We start from the raw sequence: 21,624 nt of genomic DNA, 5'->3' as shown, positions 1-21,624 counted from the left end.
AAGCATACATTTACATAGGATGACCACTCCCTTACCTGTTTTTTCAGTGGCAACTGCCTTTTCTTGTTTGATTTTCTCCTCTGTATTAAGGAAAGGTATAAAAGATAAAAATTAATTTGATGTTAACATAGGTGTACAACCAGCAATATCATTATAAATAAAATAAACACATTATTTTACTATCACTTTCATTGTAGCATTGCAAAATTATGCATTCTGATTACCTGGTGAAATAAAATAATGAAGAAACATAACCGAATGGTGAAACTCTTCAGCTACCACAAATGAGTTAATAATTTTGTTCCTTTACATTCTGTTTAGGTTTCTATTATTGAGCTACTTTATTACTTGTGATTGTCAGATGAAAATGAAGATAGGGTTTATTTTCAAAAGACCCTTGGCTACACTGCTTTTTTTCTTTTGAAAGAATCTTTTCTGAAAAGAGATTATGCAACTGAAGCATGAGATATGTAAATCAGTGCCTCATTTGCATTTTTGATTTCCCTCATTTCCCTCTTTCAAAAGAATAATGCAAGTTTAGACGTAGCCCTAGGGTTTGTCTATCCATAGCTTCATAAGCTAATACAGTAGGGAAAGGTCCAGAGGACTTTAAATGGTCACTGTACCATCCAAGTGGGTTAGTGATAAGTGAACCTCAGAAGGAGCTTTCTACCATTACCAAAGTCTTAATGCTTAGGGGCTTTAAAATGAATGGTTTTTGCTTTTCGTAGTTATGATGCAAGCCTCACAAGAACACTTTCTCCATGAATCTTTCACTATATCCAGCCTCTTCTCAAAATAAAAATACAGGGAGGACAGCCTTTTTAACAGATTTGTATGCTGGGATTTCCTGAGGTTCGCTCAGCGCTCAATTGTAGGAAGCCCATGACTCTGGCAGTGCTATGTATTTAGGTGCTTTTTCAACAAGTGAAACACGTGCAATGAAATCAGTATAAGCCAAAGGGCACAAAATATACAAAATGTCCAGCTTTGTCTCCAAATATGGAAGAGCAGAGCAAAAAGTTTGAATCTTGTTTGGCATATTGACACCAAATAGTCCTACTGAATTAAGTTTTCATTAGACAGGCATATGAAATAAAATCTTAGTGTCAATTATTCTGGTAACTACAACAATTGAGTACCCACAAATCATTTCTTTTTAATTTTATTTTTGTTATTTGTATGACTTCAGTGCCTAGGAGACTCTGTCATGGGCCAGAACCCCATTGCACTAGGCACTGTGCAAACAGAACAAAACCGCAGTCCTTGTCCCGAATACTTTAAACACTAAATATACAAGAGAAAATAGAAATACATAAACAAAGAATGAGATAACTGACAAATCTTTGTGTAGGTTTGAATATGATTTGTTAAGGGTGAGGACCCCTCTTTTGTGTTCACTCACATAACAGATACCCTTAACTTAGTCCTCTTCAGATTACGGATCTGCTCATCTGGTGGCAGATCTCCCTGTCATGGATGCAACACTTTTCCTCACATCCAGTCAGATCTTTACAAAGTGGCTGGATAATCCTTTTACCTGCATCTCTACGTATTGAGTGAGAGAGAGGGATTATGTTAGGGAAGTCTTTGAATATCTGCATGCTCACTTAAACTCAATATATTCCCCAAACTTTTGAGAAGAGATGGTTGGGAAAACTTTGACACAATTATTTTCTAGCTGAGCACGTAGTACCACTGAAATCAAAACAAAGTATAAAGTCATTGTATCGAGTTTGTAAAAATTCCATTTTGGGGAAATAGTTCTGGGTTTCAACATGTCCCGTATTAACATTTTTGGAATAAAACATTTTGATTTTTCATTTTGAAATTACTTTTGTCCCCATTTTAAACATTTTGCATTGCATTGATATACGTACAACACACATTAAAAGATTGTGATTGATAAAGAAAACTTTTTTCATAGAATTATTTTTAATTTTTTACACTTCATTCTGCTTAGGAATTAAGTCAAATTGTGAACTCTTGAAATTTTCATAAAGTAGAATTTCCTTTCTCCACACAATACTTGTTCTGATGACATCTTGTCATTAATATTCTTCCTTTTACTGACACAGTTGTAAGTACAAAAACATAAAGGTCAAATTGATTTTTATACATTTCCCCAAATTTCAACAGAGCTACCCAAGGGATGAATTTGGTTCTCTTGATTTGGCTGAATTTATGATTTACCCTTTCGGGTCAATAACTTTTTTCTACAATTGCTGATTTTTCAGTCTTGCAGCACCTCTGAGTTTGGTGGCACAAATTATAGGAGTTACATTCAGCAATGCCAACAGCCGTTACAGGTCCCAGGGCCAAGTGGGAGGTGGACCCAACTCCACATCTGAGAAAGGGTGGGGACAAAGGCAGGAGAGGTAGGGCCTATGGCACCCTCCAAACCTTAACAGCTGCACAGCAGCACTGCCACAGTAATTCAAAGAGGTGTGAAGTGCTCGGCCCCTTTGAAACATCAAGCCCAGGGCAACTGCCACCTTTACGCTCCTGTCACACTTCTCCAAAGTAACACTGAATCACCTAAGAAAAGATCTCTTACACACAACAAATTCAACAACATTGGTGTCATTAAGGGTTTAAATTCCAAGGGCTCTACTCCAGTTCATAATTCTGCAAACTTTTGGCCACCCCAACATAACAGTTTTGCAAAAAGATGGTGGCATTGGCTGTGTGGTATAAGACCCACTAAATTCAGAAATGTAACTATATACTGACATCTGGAGGAGATACGGCTGGCCATTAGGTCAGTGCTGATTTCAGTGTGTGAAGAGGGCAAACATTCATGCTGACCGAATGTGTTGCATGCAGCAGAGCAGCCAAGAAAAAGCCTCCAACCTTCCATCAGTGTGAAGTGAACTGAACTGGACGGTTTTCACTGCCCAGGGCAAAAGACTGCCTCAACAGAGTCCACTTACACTGATATGCTAATTCAGCTACTCCATGAGCTTCTGCTGTTTTTGTAAGCCAGGTTCAGCTCAGGATCTATGCTGGCATAGGGACCAGCCACACACACCCTGATGGAAGACCTGATAGATGAAAATTCTGTCAAAGGGGGAGGTTTCAATGGTGGAATGTGGCAGTGACCATCTCACTGCCAGGAGACCTGCAGGAGTCAGCACTAATTACCAAGTGGGTGGCCGGTTAAGTGAAAGAGTGACTCTTAAAGCTGCCCATCCATGAGATGATGGTGGTACCATTACATATCCTGCCTTGGGATAAATCCTCCCATACGAATCAAGTGAAGGAAAACCTATTTTTCACCTCTGTGCACCAGCATCCCTAAATGAGGCCCATATTCTCCAGAACCAGTACACAAATAATGGACAATGAGGCAAAAACATATTCTGAATGTTCAAAGACTAGGATGAGGACCATTGTCTGCCTGCACCTTCTCCCCACCCCCCTCAACAAGGCAGCAACAGAAGATCTCTAAATATCACGCACTGCTCTGCACAGTGGAATCTTGCAGGGGGGCCCTGTGCATATTTATGACATTCTAAGTTTACTGGCATGCTCCACTGTTATTATGCAAAGGAGACGGTAAAATAAAATACAAAGTAACTGTCATAACCACAACAAACATTTCTTCAGGCACAGAGGTGAGAAGGTGAGACGTGTCTGCCTGATACTGAAGGAATGCGTATTTGTAAGAAATATATTAGTGCACTGATTCAAGAAGAGTTTATTTTTATGCAAAGGTAGTTCCCATGATAACAGCAGCACTGTCAAGCTAGATCAATGAGACTCGGACATCTGCTGTTCCAGTGCCTATTACATACAATAAGGCTATTCAGGAGCAGCTTAAACTGAGCACCAGATAGCTGAGTTGTCTGTCAAACAAACAATCATCTTAACATTTCTTTTCTTTTGGGCCAAACCTTGAATCCCCTTCTTGTCTCAGTGAGACTATTCATGCAGCAACTGTTGCTCAGTAAGAGGGAAGGGTTTCACAAGCTGGCCCACAGTGGCCCTCATGACTGAAATTCACACATCACCCCAGTGCACAGGATCAAGAACAAGACCTATTAAAAACAGAACTCCTTGACTGTAAGTGACTGATAGACTGTAAGCCGCTGCTCTGCACAGGGCTATGTTTTACCCCATGGTACCATCTCCTAATTTTGTTCTGTTTTGTTTAGTTTAGTTTTGTTTTAAACTTGGGCCATCTTAGGTAACAAGTGGTCATGTTAGGGAAAAGCTTAGATCAGGGAAGCTCAAATGTTTACCTTTGGCTTATTAAGGGGCAGTTTATAAACACTTTACTCCCACTGGTAAGGAGATTGAAATAAATTGTTTGAACAAATCTCACCACTCTGAAGCAAAGGAAAACCATTCCCTGAACCAACAACCCCACCCCATCCCCTCCTCCTTCCCCAGTATTGTATAGCATTGAAAACCTGTTAGAATAGGGCCCACATAGGAACACTGAAACTGAAAACAAAAGATTACCTGGTTTTGTATAGGAAATGGCTTTTTCTTGTTTAGTAGATTGATGTTCTGCAAATAAGAAGAGCCATAGGATAATGGTAATACATTAGCCTGTATTACAATATGGGCTGGTCTACACTAGTCCCCTCCTTTGAAGGGGGAAGGTAAACGAACCTGATCAGACAATAGCAATGAGATGCTGTGCTGCATATGCAGCATCTCATTAGCATAATTCCCACTTTGCGCTAGCTTCAAAGTGGTGGCAAGCTGTGTTTTGGAAGTAAGGGCACTTGAGCTTGAGCGGGTATTTCAAAGTGCCTGTGGCTACACTGCCTGCCGCGGCTTGGAAGTTAGCAACTTCAAAGTTTGTGTGGAGGGAATTAAGCTAATGCTCCTTCCATGAACAGACCAGTGCAAAGCAGATGAAAATGTGTAAGACAAATAATAATAATATTGTAATAATGTATAATTGTATAACAACATATAATAACGTAATTGCCATGCAAGAGTCTCACCTCAATTATACCAGTATAAATCTAGGGATACATCTACACAGCCAAATTATTTTGAAATAGCAGCCACTATTTGGAAATAACTGTGTGAGTATTTACACACTGCAACCACTATTTTGAAATAATTTTGAAATAGTGGATGACTTACTTTGAAATTGATGAACTTCATTCTATGGCTACTTCTACACTCAATCCCTCCCGTCGGCAGAGACATGGTAATGAGGCAATTTGAAGCTGGCTAATGAAATGCTAATTTGCATATTCAATACCTCTTTAGCACAATAGCAGCCACGCAAAGTTCAAAGTGTAGACTTTGAACTGCAGATTGACAGTGAGGATGCAGAAAGCTTCGAAATAAGCACCCCACTTCCACATTCTCTTACCACCCAGAAAACTAGATCGGAGAAAGGGAATGTGGAAGTGGAGCACTTATTTTGAAGCTACTCCCATTTTCACTGTCAATCTGCACTTTGAAGTCTGCACTTCCAAATTTATGTGGTTGTCATTATGCTAATGGGGTGCTGACTATGCACATTAGCGCCTCATTAGCCTGTTTCGAATTGCCTCATTATCATGCCACCTCTGACACGAGGGGGCGAGTGCAGAAGCAGCCTATGAGGCGCAGCGTCTATTTTGAAATCAGTATTTTGAGATAGTATCTGTTTAGGCAGGGAACAAACACAGCGTATTTTGAAATAAGGCACAGTGTGTCCAATGGGTCTATTCCAAAATAGGCTCTATTTTGTGTAGATGCTCTATTTTGTGTAGACACTATATTTTGAAAAAGCTGAGTACTATTTCAAAATATGTTTTTTGTGTACCTGTGCTATTTTAAAATAAGCTATTCTAGAATGCCTCTTACAGAACAGTTTATTCAGGAATAACACTGCTGTGTAGACATAACCTGGAATAACTCCCTAGACTTCCATCTCACTCATTTTCTAAACTTATAAAACAGATCTGACAAGCAGTGTGTGAAGATGATTTCCTCTTGCAAAGGTAACTGTCTCCATCAATATTATACTTACTGTGTGCATGAGGTTTCACTACTGTAGCTAGAAAGAAAAAGAAAAAAAGTATGTTTTAATGTGTGTGTCACTATAACATCTGCTTTAGTGGGTTTGTTTTATTTGGGTCAATAACACAAAGCTTTGGTGATGTATAAAACAGTGCACATACTGTATACAAATACTATGAATATTGGCAAAAGCAGAAAAGGAGAGCACTGTCATGACTAAACAACTCCTGACAGCTCATTTTCGGATAAATATGAAGTGATGTGTAAGGCATGCTAAATTAGACTCCTATAGAATTGCCCTAGAACTATTTACACCCACTCTAGCTGCTGATCTAAATTGGTGACAGTTTAGAACTTTGCAATTTTTTGAGCAAACTTTTTTTTTGGGGTGGATGGTGAGGGGGGTGAGGGGGTTCAGATTTTGAAACACCAAAATATCTCCTGAATTCATGTTACTTTCGCTTGGTTGTTTTAGTTGAATTAAACAAAAAAACTCTGAAAACTCAAAATGTTTTGACTCAGAAATGGATCATTTCAAGAGTATTTCAAAATTTTGAAATTACTTTTTCAATGTGAAACATCCCTTAATTTTATTTTACAAAAATTTTAAAATGATCAAAATCTAAAAAAAAATCAACTCTTTGATTTGCCAAAACTTTTAAAGTTATTTGTTTTTGATTCAACTTAAAATATATATTTTTTTGCCAATGAAACCAAACATTCACTCAGCCCTAAGCCAATTACACTGCCAGGTTGCTGCATTGGTAGGGATCAATAAATTTCTTTCCACAAAGGGGTGTAGAAATGGCTGCAGGTGATTCATTTGGCATCCAAGATTTCACTTTGAAGCAATGAGGCTTTGAATTCCACTAAACTGAGGGAAAAAAAAAAGGGGGGTTTTCCCAAAGTGTTGTATGTCTCCAGTTCATTAGAGGAGAACAAGGTCAGAGGGCCATCAAAAGTCTGCAGAACATTCAAGGGAGCATTAAGAAAAGTTGCTGGTTAATAAATTGGTCCTTACATCACATCTATATGGGAAAATAATCCACCGTGTTAAGTGTTAGCCTCCCCTGATTAGACTACATGCTGCAGTCCACAGCAACAACTAGGCAGGGGAAAACAGGAAGTAGATTGGCAAAGCAAGTTGCAGAGAAAGTCCAAGAAGGACAATGAAACACGTGGCCAGATCCTCAGCAGGTGTAAATGGAGCTGCTTCAACTTACACCAACTGAGAACTTGAGCTCTTATCATGAGTGGCAGGAAGGACTCAGTGTAGATTTTTCACATGGGGAGACAGGGAGGAATACATGTTTTCAGTGTGCAAAAAAAAATCTGCAGTGCTCTTTCACCCTGAGAGTGAAATACTAAAAGCAATTCAATATTGGTAGGCTTATTTCACAATGAATGAAGCAGCTATTCTGTAATTACCCACCCCCACTTGTGCCTGCTGCTCTTATCCTGGATTAAAAGAGAGCAACAAGGGCCTGTATTCAGCTAACAGCAGAAATGATGGGCATTTTGAGGTCAGAGGGAATAGAGGATAAAAAAATGAAGTGGCAGCAAATGAAGAGTAGGCAGCATAAAAGAACATGAAATATTGGTTAGAGAAAACAGTAGTCCTCCTACAGTCTCATTTGCCATGGCTGTGGAATTCACATATTACACCATTTGGCCTCTGCAGTATTAAGCTACACTCATTTTCCAAAACCCTGTAGATGCTTGCTGTGCATTTCTTACTCTGTTACATTAGCAACATACTTGGTAGTTTGGCCTCGACTTTTTTGCCTAAAAAATATAAAAAGAATCCGTTTTCAGTACAAAATAAGCTTTAGATAAATTCTACTCTATTACAAGATTATGGATGACACATTTGAACTCTGAAGTTTGAGTTCAGACAGTGTGTTGCAAAAAAAGACCAAACAAACAAAAAAGAAACTCCTTCTCAGCTATGAATTTTAACAAAGTAAATTACATTCATAGCAAGAATCCGCATAGAATATTTATTTATAGAGCCAAAATACTGGCCAAAGCAAGCATAGCAACATATCATATAAACACAACAATAACAATAATAGTAAATTGTTAAAGCTAAGGAAATAAAACACAAATATTGGTTTAAAATCTCTTGAAAATAATCAAATCAAGTATATTTATGGACATTATTTGACCATGTTTATAATCTCATCAATAATAGTTCATTATAGCATAGTCTCTTTGGATTCTCAAATTATTTTCAGACATTAAGAAGTAAACCTTTCCATTCCTGTGAAGAAAATATTATTCCCATTTTATGTGTGGAAAAAAGCCCCCAAAAACCAGAGACATAGAGGTTTAGGGACTTGCCTCAATTCACAAAAGACTTTCATGTCAGGATCAGAACCTGCATTTCCTGAGTAAGGCAGGTAACTGTGTCCTTATCCACATTTTACAGATGGAAAAGCCACTTGCCCAAAACAAGAGGGAGCCACAGTCAAAATTTAATTTGTATTTTTAAATTCCTGAGTCCCAGACTTCTACTTTAATCTTTTGTTCATGCCACTCTAATTAAATAAACCAAATAATAATTAGAATGGACAGGAATTTTAGATCTAAATGTTATTTGACTGAAAAAAAATCTGCAAAATTGAAATTTTACATGAGAAAATTTTGATTATGCTGAAGTGTTTGAATTTTGATTTTGGAAAAAAATGGGTCAAGTTTACTTGAATCAAAACAGTTTGGTTTGTCAAATCCAATAAAAATTAGGTGATCAGTTGGACATTAGCCTGTGTCTGCCAAAGCTATCATGGTATCTCAGGGAAGTTGTAGTTCAGGTGCCTTGTACCACCATTCCCATGTATGGGCCATGCTGCTTAGCTTGACTGTCCTTCCCATGATACACTGTGGTTTTCCCTCTGGCTGAAGTGCCATCAGGCACCATAGGAGTCTCACAGCCATGGTGAATCATGACAGAGGTAGTCCAGTTGCAAAACCTGGCCTACAGAGGTGCCTGGGAGCAAAGAGACAACTGGACTACAACTCAAAATGTACTTCAGCAGCTCAGGTGGCCACATATTAAAGTCAAATTAAGTGAAATGAAGCATTTTGACATCTCTGATTTGAAAAAATTATTTTCAGAACTTTTTGTTTCATACAAACATTTATATTTTGACTTTTCCTCCTGATTTAGTTTGTAGCAAGTTACTCCTCTCTTTAGGGAAAGGCTGGGAACAGCTCCTGTCTCAGAGTCTAGGCCAGAACCCTTCAGCTATGCTGCTCAGGTCATCTGTGTTCTGCAGGTGAAATTAAATCAGTACAAACAAAAAGTAGCCAGTTCTTCTCCTTTCTGGGAAGACTTTGGTAGCCAAGGATCTCAAGATACATTTGTAGTCACTTCTCCTTTGTCTAAGGGCTGGGAAGCTGTGAGTTGGAGTTCTTGTCCTTTATAGTGCCAATATGCTCTGAGCAGGACCCTCACTTTAAGAGACCCACCCATCTGTTGGCTTGACAAACCTCACAGCTGCACCATGTTGAAGCTAAATTCTCCAAGAGTAGCTAGAGACTGGGTTGGGTATCCATCCCATCACAGGGATGAAAACTGAGAAACACCACAATTTTTCCTGTATAATTTCCCCAGCTTTTATAATAATGGGACAGAGGGAAGATCACCATTAAATATCAATGACTTAGCAAGATTTTCCAAAATATAACGTTGACATTAATTAGCTCATTGTTAAAAATATGGGACACATTTTTTTTCCTTATTTACATGAGGCAACAATTTACTCTGGAAGCAATCACAATGACATTAAAAAGACTATTTGTGATTCAGGGTGGAAGCACCTGAGCCCACATAAATCATATACCCACCATATTTCTAGTATAAATAATGCAGAGAAAGAGACCCAAACTTGGACCTACTGTAAAAATGTGGAACTGCACTGAAATAACTAGAACTCAACTAAGTCTAAACAAAAAGCAGTCAAGTAGCACTTTAAAGACTAGCAAAATAGTTTATTAGGTGAGCTTTCGTGGGACAGACCCACTTCTTCAGACCATATGTATTTGCATGGCCATTTCAAAGTTTTGGGCTAGTGTAGACACAGCCATGGAGTAGCTGCTATGTATCATGCATGGGTTGGAGGGGTAGGGGGGACAGAATTTAGTCTTTTCATGCCTCAGGGTATCGTGAAAATTCTAGGGCACACGTTCTACAAAGAGACTTCTACTGATTTCATTTTCCCTTGACCTTTACTTGTAATGCAGTAAATGTAACCATGTAATGTACATTGTAATGTAACCATGGTCTGAAGAAGTGGGTCTGTCCCATGAAAGCTCACCTAATAAACTATTTTGCTAGTCTTTAAAGTGCTACTTGACTGCTTTTTGTTTTGATATAGTGTATAGACTAGCACAGCTTCCTCTCTGTTACTATCCAACTAAGTCTGAACTTGATCAGTAAATTACTACACTTTATTCCCAAATAAGATGGATGTTAAATTGCTTGTGTGCTGTCTTCAGTTAATCTTGATAACTGACTTGGTAGTTTCACACATTTCTATTTTTACATTCAATTCACCTTTTGTTTGATTCTTGACAGCTTTTCTGAATGCCAGACACGTACTGATTATACACAGCATATTCCTGTAAATTAGCTTCAGGTAAGGAGAGGGAAGAGAAATCCTTCAAGTTTATTGAACCATAAGTTGGTAAGGCTAAAAGCAGAACATGCTTACTGATTACTGCCATCTAGATGGAAAATGTGACATGTGGTTTGTCAGACAGTAAACACATCTGTGTGTGAGCAAGTGCGAGCATGAACATGCGTTATCAGAAAATAATTCATTACTAAGGGAATCAGATGTATCATTTACTGTATTACGTGACAACAAAATAATACTGATAATGTTCTGTAGCTAATTTAGTTTCTGATTGTACAATTTAATGTACATTATAAACAAATAATTACAAAGCAAAAACTCCTGTTGATTTTACTGGGATTTGGATTGGATTTGAAACTCACACTATCATGCCATTTATCCATAACTGCATTACAAGTAAAGGTCAAAAGGGAAACTGAAATCAGTAGAAGTCTCTTTGTAGAACATGTGCCCTAGAATTTTCACGATACCCTGAGGCATGAAAAGACTAAATTCTGCGCCCCCCAATCCCCTAACCCATGCATGATACAAAGCAGCTACTCCACGGCTGTGTCTACACTAGCCCAAAACTTCAAAATGGCCATGCAAATACATATTCAGCGCATTAGAATGCCAGCAGCTGCGGCACTTCAAAATTGATGTGGCTCGCCACTGCGCAGCCCGTCCAGACGGGGCTTCTTTTCGAAAGGACCCCAGCAACTTCGAAATCCCCTTATTCCTATCTGCTGTTAGGCCATTTCAAAGTTTTGGGCTAGTGTAGACATAGCCCACAAGAAATCCTGTTAACTTCAATGGGGCTACTAAGAGATTAAAGTACTATTCAGCATGAGCAAGAGTGTTAGAAGGTGTCCTCAAGTGTTTAAACAGATTCTATCTTCAAAATGTGACAGAAACTTTAAAACAAAAACGAAGACATACCTTCAGCAGTAGGATGAAGGACTACTTTAGTGTCTTTCACCTTTTTGGCTTCTAAAATCACTGTAAATGAATGAATAATATCAAGTGAAGATGTAATACAAAAAATCCATCTCCAAATTAAATATGTTTCAGACTATGCAGAGTCCCAAAACAAAGTGGAAAAAGTAAAAAGACATGGAATTTTTATACCTTTCTTTCTCTGATGTTCAGAGTAGGAAAGCATTTATGCATTTGATTAAATCCATCCCTGTCCACAAAAGCGCATGAGCATATGCCTAAAGCTAAGCATGTGCTGAAGTCTCAATGCCCTGAAAGGAATTTAAGCACATACTTAAATGTTTTGTTGAATTAGGGTCTAAAAGCCACTCTGCTTTGTGTTTTACTCCTCTTAAAGTGGCCAGGGAACTACTTCAGAGAGTAGACTGAGTTAAAATATGTCACATGATTTTGCTTAATCTCTATTGCAGTTTTAATTTAAGGTGGATGAAACAGCTTTGTCCTTCAGATTGTGAAATGCATGTGTTATCAACAAACCATCAGAAAAAATAGATTTAATTATTTAGACTATTTCAGTACATCTTGGACTAAACAAATTTTAAAAACAAAACAAAACATTTAGAACGGAATTCATCAGGATTTTTCACCTTCTCCTAGACCAGGTTAGCCCCTTTTGTAAAGAAAATTATTGCTTCGTGATTCTAGGGAGGCAGCTCAATGTGCCATTTCTCCCATTTTCAAGATTAGTGGATCTGGTTCATCATACTAAATTGTTCTCTTCTGAGTCCTGGCAGGCATTGAGAAAGTAGATGTGTGTTAAACAGCAGGGAGACTGATTCTGCAGGAAGGCCTGCCTGCTCTTCATGCAGATAAATTATAATCACCCAAAGTAGATCAAAAGAAGTTAGTTAATTGGAAAGAGAAGAGGTTGTGTCCTTCCCATCTTGCTCTTCAGTATACCAGTGAAGATTGCTCCAATAACCCCTGGGCAGTAAAAACTCAACTGAAGGGACACAGATAAGAGGGAAAGATTGGGTGGTTGGTAGTGTAGACAAAAGGAAATCTGTAGACTGAATTAACTCCCCTCTCAGAGATTACTCAATAGAACAGCTCTCTTTTCAACTTTCTTCACAACTTCTGTCTTAGGTACTCAGATGGTTCCCCTTAATACAGTATCTCAGCACTTCCTAGTTTTCAAGATAATTATTTTCATAGCATCCCTGTGAGTGAAGGAAGTATTTAGTTTGTGAGAAAGTGTGGCACATGCATAAAGTCGCTCTGTGGAGAAGCAGGAAATTGAACATAGGTATGCCAAGTCCCAGATGAGCCTAGTAAGGACTAGACCATCCCTTCTCATCCGGTTTATTCTGGTAGGCCTGTGTGCTTCTAGAAATCTGCATGGAGCAGACTTAACCACCACTCTTCTAATTATTTATGATGGCATGGTGCAATGATAAAGGCAAATCTCCTTAAAAAAGATCCACTTTACCATTATAATTAATAATTGACCAATTCTATAAAATTATCCAGGGCATTAAAATACAATAAATCATTCCTTATATTGTAGCTCTCCACCAAAAAACAGAGTAATCAAATGAAAGCCAGTTCAGGTATATCTGACTTCATATAGTTTCTGGTTCTATTGGGATTGCCTTATATCTAGATCTAGATATTCCAAATAGCCTAACACATGAGAGATTAAAGAATGAATTGACTTTAGGATTTAGTGAGGATTAAGTTGTATTTGCAAGATTCATCTCAGGAGCACTTTGTTCCACAAAAATGCAAAGAAAAGGAGAAATGTTCTGCTACTTCTTTGGTATTCAAGTAAACAACAGAGGAATAGAAGAGATATAGGTCTACATAGAGATATTTTATGAGAGGCCCCACATCAGTGTGAATCTGAGCTGCATGCCTATGGGGAGCAGCAATAATGGTCCAGATCTTCCATCATCTCCTACACTCAGTCTGTCAGATGAACAATAGAAGTGCTGGGGGAAATGCAGATCTTGTTGAAACAGCATAATCTCATACGAAGGCAATAAAAGTTAATGGCTTTAAAGCACTGTAAGTCTCATATTCCCAGGAGGACAAATGTTCCATAGATGGAACTGGAGAGAATGAAATTACAGCTAAAGGCAGATTAAGTATGTGCATTATATTCATTAATTTGGCACGTGTGTTGAAATGTCCAGAGATTACTCTTTCAATACAATTATTAAACATGTGATTTCCCTGATGGTATAACAGGCAAGATACAATGCATGCAGAATACACATATATTAAAAACAGTTTTAAAGGACATCCTATAAATTTTTGTGGTCAAAAGGATCATTCTTTCACAGCATGCCCATGTGTTTGCACAAGTGTCCACGTGTGCCCGTGTGTCTGTTATTGTTCAGAGATAAGCTCAGACCAAACACCTACAATGAAATATATATTTCAATCAACACTTCACAACTGGTGCCTCTAGATGCACCGAATCAAAATCTGATACCGAGTCCCATGGAAAAAGTTTGGATCTGGTTCTGGACTTCACCGCTCAGACTCTTCTCTACTATTGATTAATCTCATTTAAGTGTAAAAACCCCAAACCTCAGTGCATTTGTTTCAATATGCTATTTAATGAATGTGGAATATGGAGAATGCAGACATTTATGAAAAGCCAGAACGTGCTGATGGATGTTAGGGGAAAATATATGCATATGATATCATTTGGAATGTTGACATTTAATTAACTTGTGACAATGCTCATGGGATTCTTTACCCATATTGCTCATCGAATTAATTTTCAAGTAACCTAGAGGGATAACGACTGGTGTCTTCTGCCACTTTGTTTACAGATATAAGCTTTGAAAAGTATATTTTGAAAATTAAGATCACACAGTTAAAGCGGGGGATTCTTTTGAAGCATGAAAACCAAGACTTAATTTTTGAATGATATTTGAAAATTCAGCCCTCCCCAAAGCATTTACTTCTCTGCATGTGGGAACACAATAATAATTTCTCCTGTGGAGGAATTTGTTTGGCTAATTAACCCTGTATTGTAAGGATGGGAAAGTCCTTCAATATCGACAGCGAAGAAGAATGGGGTGTTGGGGGTACTTGCTGGGCCCCCGGGCAAGTCAAGAAGTGGCACCAGAAGGGCTTGCTGGGGAGAGCTAGACTTCAGCACCACCTAGATCATTCCACGTGGTACCCCTACCCCACACCTGTCCTCAGCACTGCCTAGATCACATTGCGTGAGGTACACAGAACACTTTAAAGGGCGCAGGGTGACAATTGCTGCGGCCACTGCTACAGTAATGTCAGTGGCTGGGAGCCCTAGGCTCTTCTGAATCGCTTAGCCCTCAGACAGTTGCCACCTTTGATGCCAATAATGTTGGTGGGCCTGAAGCAGATTAATGATAAAAATGTTGAAATTATACCAGTGAACATACATTACAATGATAGTCCTAGATCATTGGTGGTCTCTTATTTAGCCATTACAGCTACTGCACAATCATTAAGACACAAGTTTTACTGTGCCTGCAACTAGGGATGAATAAATTTCTTTTTTATTTTAAGACAAGCAAAAAGTGTTTAACATACTGTAATATAGGTTGAACCTCTCTAGTCTGGCACCCTCAGGACCTGACCAGTGTCAGACAAGAGAATTTGCTGGGCCACAGGAGGTCAATATTGTTTAGCAGCTTTACTAACAATTTCACTGCTTACTGGGCTGTTAGATGACATTTAGGGGTAAATTACAGCTAGATAACAGCATAGAACACTGGGAGCCAGGACTGGTGGCTGGAAACAAACTTCATGGGAGCATGGGAAACTTGGCCACACTTATCATAAGTGGTCATCTGGCTAACTAAAATCATGAATGATTAGAGATGTTGCTGGACACTAGAATGCCAGGCTAGACAGGTTCAGCCTGTTCTTAGTTACAAAAATGATGTACATGTAAAATACAATAAATACTTTATAAAGTGATGTTACCAAATTACATGTTTTCTTAAATTTAGAAGTAGGTCCCCAGTTTTACTTTGAATGGGTTTACGAAAAAGTAACCAAAGGCAAGGTTTGGGGTAAGTCCCTCTGAAAGTCATTTTGGGTAAAATTTTCAAAAGCTCCTAAGCAATGAAGAACGTAAACCCCACTGAAAGTCAGTCAGAGCTTCTCAGTTGCTAAGGCATTTTTGAACATTCAGAGTTGCTTACATCTGATTTAGGATCCCAATTTTTGGGACTGAAAAATTTGGCTTTGGTCTCTAATTTAGATTTGATAATAGCAAATATTCCGTGTCTGTCATCCACTGAAGTCTATAAATTCTTACCTGGTTTTTCTCGCTTTTCTTCTTTTTTGACAGCAGGTTCTGAGAAAAGTATTAATCAGATTTTTAGAAGGTAAAATTACATAAACAAAAACTCATCCTTTTCATTGTATGTCCTAATTTTGTTACTCAGATTTTATACCATCTCTCAACTTAAAATGTGTTATAACTGGCAATCCTGCAGTGATTCAAGTAAGATAATTAACAGTAATAATTTAATGTGCTTATCAGCTGACTTATCTGAGAATCTCAGTAGTGCTTTACAGTTATTAATTGATCAAATCTCACACAATTCTATAAAATAGATATTATTTTCTGTCCTCATATTACTGAGAGAGTGAAGTACACAGGTTAATTAGAACTTGTTATGGAATCCTAGAGATTTTTCAGTATATTTCCCATATTCATTTAAAATTCTGCATACATACAGCTAGAATTATGGCAGAAATGGATTTTCTGTCTTGCTATTTATTTGGTATTATGAAAATTATCCAGTTTGGCATTGGGATGGCTTTGAAATCTGTCAACAAATAATCATGGGAAAGACCTTCCCACAGAATAGCCACTCTCCTGGGAGAACTACACACACAGGAGAATGAGATGAGTTACCTCCAAACCTGCCTAAACCTGAGTTGCCACTGCCTGGCTAAGCCTGATCAGTCATTCCTAAGTCAGAGGCTGTGTCTACACGTGCCCCAAACTTCGAAATGGCCATGCAAATGGCCATTTCGAAGTTTACTAATGAAGCGCTGAAATGCATATTCAGCGCTTCATTAGCATGCGGGCGGCAGCCGCGCTTCGAAATTGATGCTCCTTGCCGCCACGCGGCGCGTCCAGACGGGACTCCTTTTCGAAAGGATGCTGCCTACTTCGAAGTCCCCTTATTCCCATGAGCTCATGGGAATAAGGGGACTTCGAAGTAGGCGGGGTCCTTTCGAAAAGGAGCCCCGTCTGGATGCGCCGCGCGGCGGCAAGGAGCGTCAATTTCGAAGCGCGGCTGTCGCCCGCATGCTAATGAAGCGCTGAATATGCATTTCAGCGCTTCATTAGTAAACTTCGAAATGGCCATTTGCATGGCCATTTCGAAGTTTGGGGCACGTGTAGACACAGCCAGAGAGGAGTATTCTGTGAGGGGTCATGAGAGGCAATTACCTGCTGGTCTTGTGATAAGCCCCACATCATTTGAGCAGGCAGTCTACAGGCAGGGCCTCGCCCAAGTGACTCCACAGAATGTATCTAGGTTCCTAAGGCAAGTATTTTCTCCACTCTATTCACAGTCACGACTTGACTGGGAACTCTGCTGTTGCCAATAGTTTCAATAGATTGCCTTTGTTGCTTCTCTAGCCCATTCCTGTTTCCACGCTGAACAGCTACTGTTCCAACCTCCATCTGTTCCAGAGTCAGCTGATTATCTGGTATTCTGGCAACTTGACCTCTGTGTTTCCCAGTTCCTCCAAGTTTATTTCCTAATCACTGGGATATGGGCTATTCTAAAATTTCTATCTCTCTCTCATTTAATCTCTTCCTCCCTCTCTTCCACCTTGCCCCCACCAGACCTGAGTATCCTTTCCTGGTGAAAATCTGGTCAAAACTAATAATTTTGCAGGGAATTTTTCAGTTTCAATGAACTGGTACTTCCTGGTGAAAAAATTTCCTCAGAAACTTTGAAATTATTATGTTCTGGTATCAGGCAGGGTAAATGACAGTCCCAATCAGTGTATGGAGTTCATGCAGGTAGTCCAATAGCCAAGAGTTTAGGTTCAAGACAATGGTTTCAGACATGCTTTATATACAACATTTATTGAAAACAGCTATGTTTTGATCTTTCACCATGGAAAAGCAGTGATTTTGCATTTTCTGAGTACATAAGAAAAGCCACTTATTAAATGAAATTACTCTTTTGGCACAAGGAGGTTTGTGTAACAGATGAGTAGAATGTTCCAGTAACTGGAATTTCCTTGCCAACAGCTTCAGAACTGTCCTCTTATAGCATACAGAATCATAAAATACAAGAACGGGAAGGAACCTCAAGAGGTCATCAAGTCTCCTGCATTTATGGCAGCACCTAACACCACCTTCATCATCCCTGATGCTTGTCACAAATATAGCGTTCTTGTGCTTTTTAATCTGTTTGAGCTAGAATGACTTTCTTACCATTCAGTTCAAGTAACTATATGAGGTCCATCTGATGTCTACTTTAATGTCTGCTATTTATTTTTTATATTTAAAAAAAGTCACGCTATCTATATTTTAAGAGAGGAATCCCAGAAAGTTAAAGCGGGTGTTTAAAAAATTATACATTTCTCCTGTATGTGTAATGTGCACATGTGTAATGGATGTCTCAGTAATAAATGTAAGAATTCTTCTTTGTAATCCAGAGGCTTATTATATTCACTGTTTTTCATTATATTCAGCAGTAATTCAAGGAACCTACAAGCTTGTATCCATTAGTTTGAGCAAATTGGCATAAAGCTTGAGGCCTAAGACCTTTGAAAAGATGAACTTTGAACAGATAAATGACCAATGGAAACAAGTATTGGGGAGCCAAAAATAAGAGAGTTTATGGGGAAATTTTGATATCAGGTACGTGAGCCTTCTGCAGGAGTGTCATGGCAATGGGATGCATATGTAACAGACATGGGAGTTACCTAAACACAAGAGACATTGGTAACAAATTGATATATATGATAATATGTTGAGATCATTAATATACTAACCTATAGAAGAAAGACACTCAAACATGAGTAAGGGGAGGAAACACAGATAAGGAAAAGGGGCAAATCCCCTGTTGAATGTGCATCAAACATAGTGGCACCAGTGCAACATGTTATGAAAGTGGCATCCCAGTTTAAGGTCAGTCAGAGGAGCAGCTGTAGTCCTTGGGAGGTGCCAGACAAATGGCTACTAATGAGGCGGAGAAAGATGAGGGTGATGAGGAAGATGGTAGCTAGAGTTTCAGGTTGTCCTAAAAGGAGTGGTGTGGGGATATGGATGTGTAGCTGTCTTATCGATTTGTGGTGCTCGTGACTGTGTTAAATACATTAATACACTTTTGTAAATATAGATGAGTTCTTATAGCATGAGTGTTGCAACTGTGTACATTGGGATTCCCAAATAATATTGGACCTCATGTTGGAATAACCTAAAAGATATTGGCAACCTAAAAGTGATAAGCAAAGATTCTTACGTAATTATTATATACTTTATAGATCAGGTTAACTCTTCTATCACCTGTTAGAGTGGTGTAGCATGTTGGGTAAGTATAGATATAGTAAACTATATGCAATGGCAACTTAACTCATATTACTAAATTGGCACTGAAATTGAACAGTGGGCTTGTCTTCACTACAGCAATAAATTTGCACCACTGAATCAATGCAACAGTGTTGATTTAGCATGTCTAGTCATGACACATGATGCCAACTGGTGAGCTCACTCCCATCTGTGTAATTTCTCCACCTTAATGAGATGCAGTACCTATAACAATGGGAGGGCATCTCCTGACAATATACTGTGGTATAGACAGCTCCTTAAGCTGATATAAGGTACTTTGCTAGGGTAAGAGGCAGGAAGTTTCACACCCCAGAGGAAAATAAATTACATTGACTTAAGATGTAGTGTGGCCAAAGTAGAGAAATAAGAAGTTCCTTCATCCAAAGAGTTTGAATCGTGTTTGCTTCATACCCTTTAGAAACTGACACATTTAAACTGTCATTTCACTCATTTCATTTCACTGATATCTGTTAGGCTGTAAGATGCCACAGGACTTCCTGTTTTCACTGAACCTGTAAACTCTTTTTCACGGAAATAAGTCACAAAGTGCATCTGCAAATGGCACAGCTTAAATGGAGTCTATTTTCCAGGCTTAGGTCACAAAGGCATAGGATAGCCCTTCTTTTTCTACTGAAGTAGGTAAAACATCATTCACATGCAAATACAGTGCCTAAGAATTCCAGGTAAATATTCCCCACACTTGGAAGCACAAATGAATGACTAGCTTTCACTAGCCTAATTCTTCTCTTTTCTGTCTTTCACATTACCTCATATTTAATATATGGTATACACACTATGCACTCTCATTAGAAAGTGTCACTCAATCTTCCCTGCTTCATTTTTATGACTGCTTGTCTCTCTGTATGTCTCATTATTCTTGCTTTCCTAAATGAAGGGTGTGTATTTAAATTAGAAAGGAATAATTAGAGAAGGCTGCATATGTAGTAGGGCTTAGGTTTGCAATGTGACATACAAACAAGATTATATAGTCATAAGCGAACTCAAGTGTGTAGATAGGAAGATACATTTTAGGTAATGAGCCACTCGATTTTAGATTGAATTCTAGGCACATCTATGACTTTTACAGCTGTGAAGAAAAAAAATTATCTTTAAGGAAAACTAACCAATGTGCTCCTGAATTTTATAACTAGTCAGAGAACCACATTTTTGGCCTAAGGCAATTTTTGGAGAATGACGGAATAAGCAAAAAGTTATTAATAAGTTGTAGATTGCTACTCAAATGAAATACTCCCCATGTCTGCATCACAGGGCAGATGAATCTATAAGTATGGCAAAAGCTAGGCTGTTTCTTTCAAGCCATACAGATGTGTGTACACTTGCTGGAGGTAACACCTCCCTCTTCCTTAGATTTTAAAATTTGCGTGGGCCAATCAGCATAGCAACAGCCTGTGTTCTCTTTGCTGCTCTCTCTCCCTCAGCTGCTTTGGCTGTTTGAGATTCCAAAACTGAGGGGAGGCTAAATGGTGGGGTCCAAAAATATCTGAAGTAAAAACAATATTTAAAAGATAAAGTTGGGCCTTCCCTTAACTGACCCTCCACATTGTTGAAAGGTAGGCCACTGATAACAGCTGTGTCTTAAATAAAGCTTGCTTTAGCCAGATATCTGAGGGCTTATCTTTACTTACGCAAAGATCGACCTAGTCAGGATGAATCTTCTGGAGTTTGATTTCACATGTTAGGTAGAGATGATCAAAACTGATCTCCTGGAGTTGGCAGTTGACCCTTGTAGTCCTCAGTAACACAAGGAGTAAGGGAGGTTGGTGGGAGAAACATGCCCACTGACCTTCCTTGGTGAAGAAAGTTAAGTAAGTCAATTTCTAATAAACCATTTCTAGCTATGCAATTACTGTAACTAGAACTGCGTATCTGAAAGCAACTTTCAGGTCTAGCATAGACCTGCCGTGAGAGGCATTCTATCATCATCTGGTGCCAAAATTATCTCAGTGAAGTAGAAGATATGAGAAACAGAAATAGACTATATGTATTACAAAAGGAAACAAAATGTAGAAGTATTTTTATTTGACTTAAGCATAATCTGTAAAAATGCTTATTTTCTTATTTCTGTAAGGAGAGACTATGGTGGGGGAGAGAAAAGGATACTAAACTGTGGAAAGTAAGCAAAGAGAAGGAAATAGTAAACTCTTTGAAAAGGGATTATAAATATCAACTTCCCCTAATATTTCTTTCTAAATGATATAGCCAAAACCCGGGGCATGTCTCACAGCATTTGCATTCTACCTCCCTAGGTAAATTACCTCATTCTTGTCAAAACAAAAAGCGTCAAGTAGCACTTTAAAGACTAGCAAAAGAATTCATTAGGTGAGCTTTCGTGGGACAGACCCACTTCTTCAGACCATAGCCACACCGTCTGAGGGCCAGGAGAGCCTTGCCCCATCCATGGTACCAGAGAGCTCCCTGGAGGCAAGGTACAGTGACCAGCTGGAGCTACCACCAGCACCAGGATGGGCCGAGACACAG

At 38.7% G+C, this 21,624-nt stretch overlaps 1 protein-coding gene across 15 annotated transcripts in view; it reads right to left on the bottom strand.

Moving 5' to 3' along the window:
- TRDN (triadin) overlaps window positions 1-21,624 on the bottom strand; it is a 351,197-nt gene that overhangs the window by 52,972 nt on the left and 276,601 nt on the right. For all 15 annotated transcript variants that reach the window (XM_074990631.1, XM_074990634.1, XM_074990630.1 and 12 more), the window contains 6 exons: window positions 15,856-15,894; window positions 11,535-11,594; window positions 7,735-7,761; window positions 5,987-6,013; window positions 4,468-4,515; window positions 36-80 (listed from right to left, as the gene is read on the bottom strand). In XM_074990631.1, coding sequence (XP_074846732.1) covers window positions 36-80; window positions 4,468-4,515; window positions 5,987-6,013; window positions 7,735-7,761; window positions 11,535-11,594; window positions 15,856-15,894 — 246 coding nt within the window. The remainder of the gene's footprint in view (window positions 1-35; window positions 81-4,467; window positions 4,516-5,986; window positions 6,014-7,734; window positions 7,762-11,534; window positions 11,595-15,855; window positions 15,895-21,624) is intronic.

Source organism: Carettochelys insculpta, chromosome 3 (assembly GCF_033958435.1).
Source record: "Carettochelys insculpta isolate YL-2023 chromosome 3, ASM3395843v1, whole genome shotgun sequence".
Classification (NCBI taxonomy): domain Eukaryota; kingdom Metazoa; phylum Chordata; order Testudines; family Carettochelyidae; genus Carettochelys; species Carettochelys insculpta.
This window is presented reverse-complemented; position numbering and strand designations above follow the sequence as displayed.